At 31.5% G+C, this 9,978-nt stretch overlaps 1 protein-coding gene across 2 annotated transcripts; it reads right to left on the reverse strand.

Annotated features, from left to right (window-relative positions):
* Positions 1-2,762: 2,762 nt before the first annotated feature.
* LOC121130232 (prohibitin-2) lies at positions 2,763-9,185 on the reverse strand. Of its 2 annotated transcripts, none has more exons than XM_071893659.1 (5): positions 9,013-9,185; positions 3,953-4,125; positions 3,398-3,870; positions 3,155-3,340; positions 2,763-3,091 (listed from the first exon to the last, which is right to left on the reverse strand). In XM_071893659.1, exons 2-5 carry the CDS (start codon positions 4,083-4,085, stop codon positions 2,990-2,992), a joined length of 894 nt encoding a protein of 297 aa, XP_071749760.1. In that variant the 5' UTR covers positions 4,086-4,125; positions 9,013-9,185; the 3' UTR covers positions 2,763-2,989. The 2 variants fall into 2 exon arrangements, with proteins under 2 accessions (XP_071749760.1, XP_040581921.1); XM_040725987.2 differs by lacking the exon at positions 9,013-9,185 and adding an exon at positions 4,191-4,737.
* Positions 9,186-9,978: the final 793 nt, after the last annotated feature.

A 9,978-nucleotide genomic window follows, 5' to 3' on the forward strand; every position in this document is an offset into this window, starting at 1 on the left:
AGTTCAGCTTCAAATTGTGTACAACGATCGGTAACAACGAAAAATGACACTCCAAACCGTGATATCCATAAATTTACGAAGGTATGAGCTATAGATTCGGCAGTAATCGTTGTAATGAGGTTGAGCTTCAGCGAGTTGACCGATCTATAAATGTGAGCATATATCAAAATGGTTCAGACGAACTTTGACCAGGAATATCCACGGTACAGTTAATAATAAATTTATAATAACGTAAGAGATCAATAGCAATTATCGGACACTCCACTTCAGCTACTATAAATGTCCAACAATATTTCCTACGAAGAGTGTGAATTGAAATTGAAGTTGCTAGTTCACCTACTACATTAATTTTAGTTCCATTTGTAGAGGTCAATTTCACAGGCGAAGGATTTAATGCGAATAGGTAAAAGAGATACTGAAGCTCCTATATCTATAAGAATATCATAACGGAATTTTTTTGAGTAGAGCGAATAGGTGAAGTGGATCTCGAAGAAGGTTCCAACCGGATATTGTCTTTTTTAGGGAAACAACACCAAGGTTTGCAAGAACGAGCGTTTGCGCCATAAAAAATATGGGCACGGCAAACTTTAGGTCTTTGATCTTGGTGAAAGGGAACTAGAGTCATAGAACGAGGACGTTGTGGAGTCTCGCGGCGATGCAATTGATTTTCGTTTTGGAGATAATACGCTTGAAACCGATCTAACCTTTAACATTTCGTATAATTGATAAGCCAATTTACCCAGAACTTCCAAAGAGTTTTGACTACGAGATGCTTGTACGGGTGCGATTTCAGAAGGACATGCACTAATGAAGTTATGTCGAATGATGTCTTAAGAAACTTCGATTCGTTGGCAGTATCGCTAGGATCATTTAAGTATAAAGATGGACGACCAACAAGTTGATGAGAAGCGATAAGTTCGTCGAAAAGTTGCAATTTGGATTTTTCAAAAGCGGAAATCATAGCTTCTTTTGATTTATTATACGCACAGGAATCTCTTATTAACTTCTAACTTGAGAAATCTCACTTGAAGGTAATCCTGTTAGAGCGTAGTAAAATTTAGTAGTATTTGACACTACTTTTTGTAACTGGAATTGTCCTTCTAAAATTTCGAAGAATATAGACGGATCATTTGAATAAAAATTCGGGAGCTTTGACTGCAACTCTCATATTAATTTCTTGTGATGGAAGAGAAGATTAAGTCTCTGGATTGCCCATAATTAAATCAAAAAATTTCTTGTAAACTAATTTTGGAAAAATGGATCCCACCGCTACCTCCAATTGTTGGTTTAAAGGAATTTAATTTAACATTTATTAATTAATATTATATATTTGACTTTGTTTTTATATTCATCGTTATTTATTTAAACCTTATTACTAAAAATAATTATTATTTGTATAAAAAAAGTATATATATATATACTTAAATAGGTTAATTATACCTAATTTTTAATATATACATTATTTCAACATTGAAAATCAAACATTATTATCACAAATTTTGTGAATGTCTAATGTATTAATGAATCAATAAACTCTTTAAACATGGCAAAATACAGTCATGCATATCAAAATTTATCAAATAAATAGCGCGTAATGTCTTGCATACAGCGGTAATCAGAATCGGAGAAAAATCATCATACTGCAACTCCCAGTATAGTCTCAAGTCTTTGTTCATAAGTCTAAGTTCTTGAATCTTTTTACGGAGTCCTCATATTTCTTCCTACCTAATTTCATACATTTAAATTCTATAATTATTATATAGGGTCTGAAGTCTTAATGTTTTTGAGCTTAGTATAGATTAGTTTTACAATAAAAATCGAGATGGGAGTCTTGTGATAGTGAGATCAAGTTGAGTCGCAAAATCTCGAATCATATCCACCACCTCTAGTATTAATAAATTTGTCAATTAATGCTTTGTACCTTCTAAGCATGGGGGAGTACAAAGTTGGATTTTCTACGTTATCCGTCTCTTTTAATACTCGTATTATAAAATTTTAATATATCTAAACAAATTTGAGATATGAATGATACCCATCTAAGTCATTATTTTGAAACTTTCCAATACGTATATGCCGTTCATATTACTTGAGAAGACTTCCCTGTATTTAAGGAGCTATCCGAAAATCCCTTTTCAGACATTTATTATAACTTCATGTAGATAATCTTTTAATAATAATCGATCCATAAATTGATGGTATAAAATAACCAATAAAAACTCTCCCAATTTTTCTCATTGGATTAAGTAGAAATATTTATATGTCATGACTCATGTGGGGCTAGTTGTTCAGGGGGTAGACGTCATGTTATTTCCATTGGTAGTTTTTGATTTCAATTTACAGATCTTCTCCTGAAGACAAAAGAAGTCGATTCTATTCTATTTGAATATTCCTAAATCTAGGATAATTTATTGAAGACTCATAAAATACAGACGAGACAATGTATCTTTAAAAAAATAATAGCATTCTTATTGCAATAATGCCTTGAAGACAAGTGCTCCGAGTTTTTTGAGATATGAAATGTATTCCGAGGAAAACATTTGGTAAAGGTTTATAGATGGTATACAATTGATGATGAATTACTTCCGACTTATGAGCTCGGACCAGGAACGAATTGAACTCGTATGTCAAGGTATTGCTGTAGTAGTTTGAGAGCTTCAAAATGACTTACTTTACATGATTGATTTGAGGTGATTCGTGATCACGATTTAATTAAGCACTATTTCAGGTACATATAATCCCGGTTGGTTAGAGTAAAAAGTATGTTGTAATTTCAAAATGTCTTTATTTTCACACTCAATTGATCAATAAATAAAACAAGCTTATGAAATGCAAGGAAATAAGATAAACCATATACGATCAATTAGTCTAATATGAATAAGGTGAGACACAGAGAAAGACCACCTTCTAGCAACAAAGAGTTTTTTCCTGACTTTTCAGATATACATTAATTAGACGACTGCCAAAATATCACCACAATCTAATCAAGAGTTTATTTCTTTAGTGTATTAATGGCTTCATCATAGTGCTTATCATTAATGTTAAGCATAAGAGTACTGGCGTTAAGGTACACACGATTTTGAGATTGGGAAACCTGGAATGACAATAGAAATGAACATCATAGATAATATATAATCATAGTAGTATTATAATTTACCGTTTTAGCAATGTTTGTTGAAGCTCTAAGTTTTCTCAACTTTAAGTAACCAGGATTTTTAGAAATTGCATCTCCCAACATTGCCGCAGCCAAGGCCTCTCCCTCCGCCTGTACAATTTTTTGTTGCCTCTCTTGCTTAGCTTTATCCACAACAAAAGCAGCTCTTTGGGCCTCTTGTTGAGCGACCTAAACAATAATGTACATATAGAACTGTATCCACTAAAGGAGTATGATCTAACATACCTGTTTGGATTCAACTGCAGCCGCGTATTCCCGACCAAAACTAAGTTCCGTAATGGCTACATCGTCCAAAATGATATTAAAATCCCTGGCTCGATCTGTCAATTGCTTTCGAATGAGCATTGACACTTGTTGACGCTGTGTGATGAGCTGAGAAGCATTGAACTTGGCCACAACGCCCTTGAGAACTTCATTACAAATGGATGGAAGGACTTTTTCATCAAAGTCTCTTCCCAGCTCTCTGTGAATGGTGGGGATGGACATGGATTCAGGGCGTGAGAGAACACGGAGGCTGATGTTCACCATTTGAAGATCCTTGGATCCTGTGGGAGACGTGATTTTGCGTGGACGAGAGCGGATGTCGTAGATGATGGGATATTGGAACCAGGGCATACGGAAATGAAGACCCTCCGTCATGATGGTATCTTGAATACCTCCGATCCTGCTGAACATGATGGCGCGATGACCTCCCTCAACTTACATAAGCGTAGAAATATTAATTTCAAAATAAGTCAAACATCATGGACGCCATTGGCATTCATTAGTATATTAACTCACCTGTGTACATAGCTTGTTGTACGCCGTAAATCCCGGCCACAGCTGCACCAATCAGCTTTAAACCGAGTCCAAGACCCTTGGGGGCTCCTCCTTGGGAAAACCGACCCGCCATTTCGTTGATTTTGCTTGACATCTTTAAAGGAACTCCCGAAAACGTGAGGAAAGAATGAATACTGGAATAAAAAGGAAACAGCTCAAATCTTATTAACTATTAACATGCAGCTTGCAAGGAACACACTCCTTATGAGCGCTGTTACCACTCATGACGTCATGGGGGTACCTATGAGATCTACACTAATACCCGGAGTAGAACAAGGATCAGGAACTCAACCTCAGGATGGGGGGAAATGGATCTTATTTTCTAAGGTTAAAAATATTGAGTTTGTACAATATTAGTATCGTCTTAATTCGATCGTATTCGAGTGTGTCATCTATTAACATTGATATTTCTTCCACAAAGACAACATTTTTGAACTGAAATAATTTTTTTTTTGATAAAGTGTTTGAATCCATGTTAAAAAAAATTATAAAAGATGAAGTTTAGAAAAATCTTTTCGGCAAAGGATGTACAATATATATATAGCGTAAATATTTAACATAGAAGAAAGAGAGCCAGCAAGAAGATCGAACGATGATTAATTCATAAACAATATAATATTTCAAAATCAGTTAAAAAATGTTGTCTTTGTGGAAAGGATGTTAATTCTGGGAATTGGCTTCACATAGATTCTCTGAAACTGATGATTTAAGACGAAATAATACACTTCTTTCTACGTGAGGTTGAGTGACTGAGCCTTGTTCTACTCCAGATATTAATAAAACTCATTTAAAGTATATTAAATGTGGCCCGTCCACACAAAAACAGGGTAGAATGATTTTTCCTCAAAATAGAGTGTGGATTACATATTTTGTATTCTTTCACGAATATTAATCATCCTTAATTTCTATCAACAAATTATTCTTATTATCACCCTGAGCGTCCCGCATATAACAATTAAAATGTCCGAAATTGAAGATTCACAGTAAAATTAGGATATATTTTATTTAAAAGGGTCGAATAGGCGTCAATATAACTAACATAAATCAGATAAAGGTTGTAAACTATAGTTTACTGCCTTAGCTATCTTTAATAATCCTACAAATTTGATTAATAACTATATAATTGAATTAATTATGTTCATGAAATATCAGACACTGTGTATTTATCATATAAGGTAAAATGATAACTTGGGATTTTGTCTTTTCTTGAAAAGACAAAAGTCTTTTCTTTTCTGTTCAAGATTATTTTATGTTGAAATAAATATGTTTCTAAATATCGCTTGTTATATAATTCAACAAAGGGAAGACATAATTTATATACATTAATATGTATTATTAATATATTAATACATAATTTGAAGTATTAAATGATAATTTCAAAGATTAAAGTAATAGAACACTAATAGAAAAATTTCAAAAATCCATAGCTATTCAACAAGAATTTCAAAAATTCAATTTATTGGAAAATAATTAAAAAAATTCACAACTGTTCACATAAAATTACATTTTTTGGAAAAGAATCGAAAATTAAACTTTAAATATTAAACTTTTTGGAATTCATTTTTCAAAAAATCAATTTTTAGGAAAATTATTTCAAGAATTAAATTTCTAATATTAAATTTATTGGAAAAAAAATTCAAAGATTCATATATTTTTTTCAATAAATTAAATTTATAAAAAAAAATTCAAAAATTCACAACTCCTTACAAAAAATTCAATAATTACATGTTTCGGAAAAATATTTCAAAAATTAGATTTCAAATATAAATTTTTTTCCAAAAAAATTTCAAGACCCACAGCTGTTCACAAACAAATTTGAAATTTACATTTTTTGAAAAAAAAAAATTGAAAAATTACATTTCAAATTTTAATTTTTTTAGAAATCTATTTCAAATATTAAATTTTTTGGTAAAAATTTATGAAGAATTAATTTTTTCTATTCTTTTTCGATTTTATGTAATTTATAAGATTATTTAATTACTTCACCATTACATAAACTATCTTTATTATCAAACCTTTTGATGGGTCTTGAGATCAATCATTGGGTGTGATTGAAGGAGAAAAAAATAGATCGGATTAGTTTTTGAATTAAATACAAATAGTTAAAATATTCAATAGATATTATGTTAATATTAAGAGAACACAAATCTTTTGAGAACTTATCCTGGAAACATTGAAATGAATATGGAATGCGTTCTATTTGATGCTTGACAGAATTACCCTTTCCCTCCTCATAGATACAGTTAATTTTAACTTTACCAGTTCATATTCTAAACATTTCAAAATATAATAATTTTCTTTAGTAGAATGTTTGACCATTAAATGGTCATCATTTCATTGACATAATATTGTTATGTCAACCAAAAAAACAAAACATCATAATTTTTGTATTTTTTATACATATATTATAATAACTATTATTTAATTTTAGCTTTAAAATTCAGTGATGCCAAAATTACCTTACCATGGGTGCCCCTTTCGAACTTGGTCAGGCTTAGACAGGGGTGCCAATTTTTTTTGAGACATATAAGGAGGCTTATGCTATACCCAAAATATAAGAACCGTTTATTACACCTCCAGGAGACTAAATAGGTGGTTGAGTTATAAATCAAAAAGTAATCAGCGTTTCAAAAGGAAATTATAAAAAAATCTACGTGTTCTAAATTTATTTAAAGTCAAAAAAGTTATGGGCAAAAAAAGGTATCGGTGAAAATATCAATTTCGTTTTTCCCAAGTGCAAAAAAATGAACTTTCAATGAAATATTGGATTCGTCAATGAAATAAGGTTTGTAAAAATTTGTCTAGAAATTCGTTTGCATATAAATTTGACTCATAAAAAATGATCTTTAACTGAAATATCTGAAATTTTCTGAATATTTTTTCTTCTTTTCTATTTTTATTACTTTTTGTCTCTTGTTTTTTTTCTTCATCAAACGTCAATTTTAAAGAAAATATGGCACATAACGATGCATTTTGTAAATAAAATTTTAGACTCTAACACAATAGGGTATTTTCAATTTCCAAAAAATTTTATAAAATAATTTTTGGAATACTTGTAAAACTGAACCAGTTATCTAGGGTTATTATTTCGAGAACATTATTTTCCATAACTTTTTGTTTTTTCAAGTACGAAAAAAATATTGGTTGGTTTGTGTTTCTCCTTACAAAACAAAACAAACATTAAATTGTTCCTCAGTCAATGAGTCTTTTCTAACATGAATAATCCATCATGTCTAATGATAATTACTTATAGATAAATAATTAGCAAATCCCGTGTATATTTATTTTGGTTTTTCTTATTATACTAAATTGATTACCTACCTTTTCTTTACTTATTGAGATTTTGTTGGTGTTAACATTAAAATTTGGGACATAATTTCATCCTTTTTCCAACAGAAAACAACCATTTAATGCGTTTTATAGTAATACACATTATATATTTTGATCAAAAAGTTCAAAGGATATAACATATTTAAACTGGAGCCTTACAGGTTATTTAATTGAGAGTAAATCCTGAAGGGATTGGTCGAGTTTTGTTTTAAAAGAGACTCCGTGTGGAGGCTTTATTCACATAATTATATATTTTATTATTAGTGAGTATATTGATTATTTAATTAATCACAGGTAATATTTAATTACAAATCTCTTTTAGCATATAATCATCTTGAAATATATTGTTTGTTCAAGAGGATTTTTATTAATGATTAATAATTAATCGAGTTTATGTTCTCTGTTACTTCTAAATAAAGTGCAAATGCGATAGGAACGTTGATTTTGTAGAATATATATTCCGAATAATATTAATAACTGTATTAAATGATCGAAAAATATTTAGAGAGATTGTCACTATACCAGAAATTGATAAGAAAAGTATATCAGAATTGACCCAAATTATTGAATCTAGAGAAAGAGCCAAAATTGTTACGAGCAGCCACTCGATATCGGCAGAAGTTTCTACTTTCAAACGACGGTCCAGGATAAATCAAGAAATGGAGGAAGATACAAGTACGGGGAAATGCACACATTGCAGAACGTTCTTTAAATTATTTACTGATGGCTATAAGGGTTATAACAAGAAACCTCATAAAGAGTGCCTAGAATGTTGGTGCAAAATTAGAAACCAAAATAAGGAAGAGGTGTCGGGGAATTTCCCAAAACCAAGATAATAAAGAAGATGCTCCTATATGGGAGATTTCTACTTCTCAGATATCAAAAGCTCACCTCGTATTCAGGAACTAACTCGAAAATTGTGAGAGTCCATGTTTAGCGATGAATGAAGTTAGTGAATGAAGAGGAGCTCTAATAACGTAAATAGGTAAAATGTCTCAGACATTGACACTGGGCGGCTTCTGTACCCAGTGTAGACGCAATGTTCCTAAGGGATGCATTTAATGGTCTTGCCTAAAACATGGTCCTTTTGAGCGTTGTGGATGACCTCAAAGCTGAACAACTTTGTCCGTGCTGCCGCTGGGTTCTGTAATACAGACAAAGGATGGCTATTTCGTCAAAAAAAAAAAATAAATATATATATATATTACAATTTGATCATTTGAACAAAAGGAAATGCTAATTAATAAATTTCTATTGAATTTATATACTAAAACAGATCTTCCCAAACTTATTCTTCATCCTGCATGTATAAACAGATATAGAAAGGCAATCAATATATGTACACTAAGCAGTACCTTAAGCATTTTTTGTATAGATGCTCTGAATTAGTCATTCTCAGAGTTAGTAGCACGATAAATCATAAATTGTGTTACGATATCAAACAGATTAAATACTCAACGAAAAATGAGTCATTAAGTGAATGGTTGCAAAGAGGCCAAATAATACTCAATTAATATTTTTTATTATTTTCTTAAGAGTAAAATCAATATGGCTTTTAAAATAGATGAGTCAAAGGGGCCTCCAATAGTGGGTTTGGATTAGAGTTGTAAAAAAAGGGACTAGCTTGCTACATAGCATTGTGGGAAGATTCCTTCAAAATCACCTTTAAAGACCTCAAATTCCCTCCTTACCTTCCACATTAACGTATCCCTGAGTCCCGGATTTCGAACAAAGCTACGTGTTCTTTCCAAATACTTAGCACAACGAATTCGTCAAATGATTTAATTTTTTCTAATTGAAGCAAGTTACAATAAGTTATGTAGCAAACAAAAAAATCAGCTGCCTTAGTGCCATATTTGCCGAAGAGAGCGTGCCAATTTGGCTTCATAGATAGTTTGCGCATCCTGTATTACATAAAGAAGAATATACCTTTATTAGGGTGATCAACTACTCCCTGTCCAACAGATAAACTTTTTTTATATTTTGTACATGGACTATTATATAGTTAACTGAGGTTGAGTGATTGAAACTAATTCATATTATTTCGATATATTAAAGCATTAACCATTGGTTAAAAAAAGTATTATGCTTATATCTTGAATTAATGGACATATTAATCCTAGTAAATTGAGAAAAAGTACGTCGCTTAATTAAAAGAAACTACCAGATGGTCTATTTACCACTTACTAATTCAATAATTAATAAAGTAAGAGTAATTCAAATTAATTAATATTTCAATATATTAAAGGATGAACAATTAGTTACTAAACAAAACAAATCTGAGCTCTTTAGCTTACGTACAAGTCGATAAAATGACACTTGAACGTGATAAACGAATTTTAATTCTTGCACTCCAAGTAGTTGGGCGTCTCCAAGACCACTTTCTAAAACCTCATAGGCCCCATGGTGGGGGGGCACCCTCAGCAAGTCCAAAACATTAGAAAGGAAGAAGATCTCTGTCAAAAAGCCCAAACTGGATTCGGAGGAGTTAAAGAAAACAGCTCAGGACAATCTCTTCAAGTCCCAGAGAGCCCACGCTAGAGATCTCAAGGTTTTACACCATACTGCCCAGGCAGCTATGGTGGGTTAAAAAAGCCTTGTGAGGATGGAGCCACTTTTTACACTAGTAGTCATAGAAACCCATCTCCTCCGTTGCT

The sequence above is a fragment of the Lepeophtheirus salmonis genome, chromosome Z (genome assembly GCF_016086655.4).
Source record: "Lepeophtheirus salmonis chromosome Z, UVic_Lsal_1.4, whole genome shotgun sequence".
Classification (NCBI taxonomy): Eukaryota; Metazoa; Arthropoda; class Copepoda; order Siphonostomatoida; family Caligidae; genus Lepeophtheirus; species Lepeophtheirus salmonis.

Bases quoted from the DNA above. Each gene is read 5' to 3' on its own strand.
- LOC121130232 (XM_040725987.2), bottom strand. From the start codon at position 4,216: ATGAGTGGTAACAGCGCTCATAAGGA. The intron at 4,126-4,190 runs GTGTGTTCCTTG...TTTTTATTCCAG, and splicing joins GGTAACAGCGCTCATAAGGA to TATTCATTCTTTCCTCACGT. The intron at 3,871-3,952 runs GTGAGTTAATAT...CGCTTATGTAAG, and splicing joins ACAACAAGCTATGTACACAG to TTGAGGGAGGTCATCGCGCC.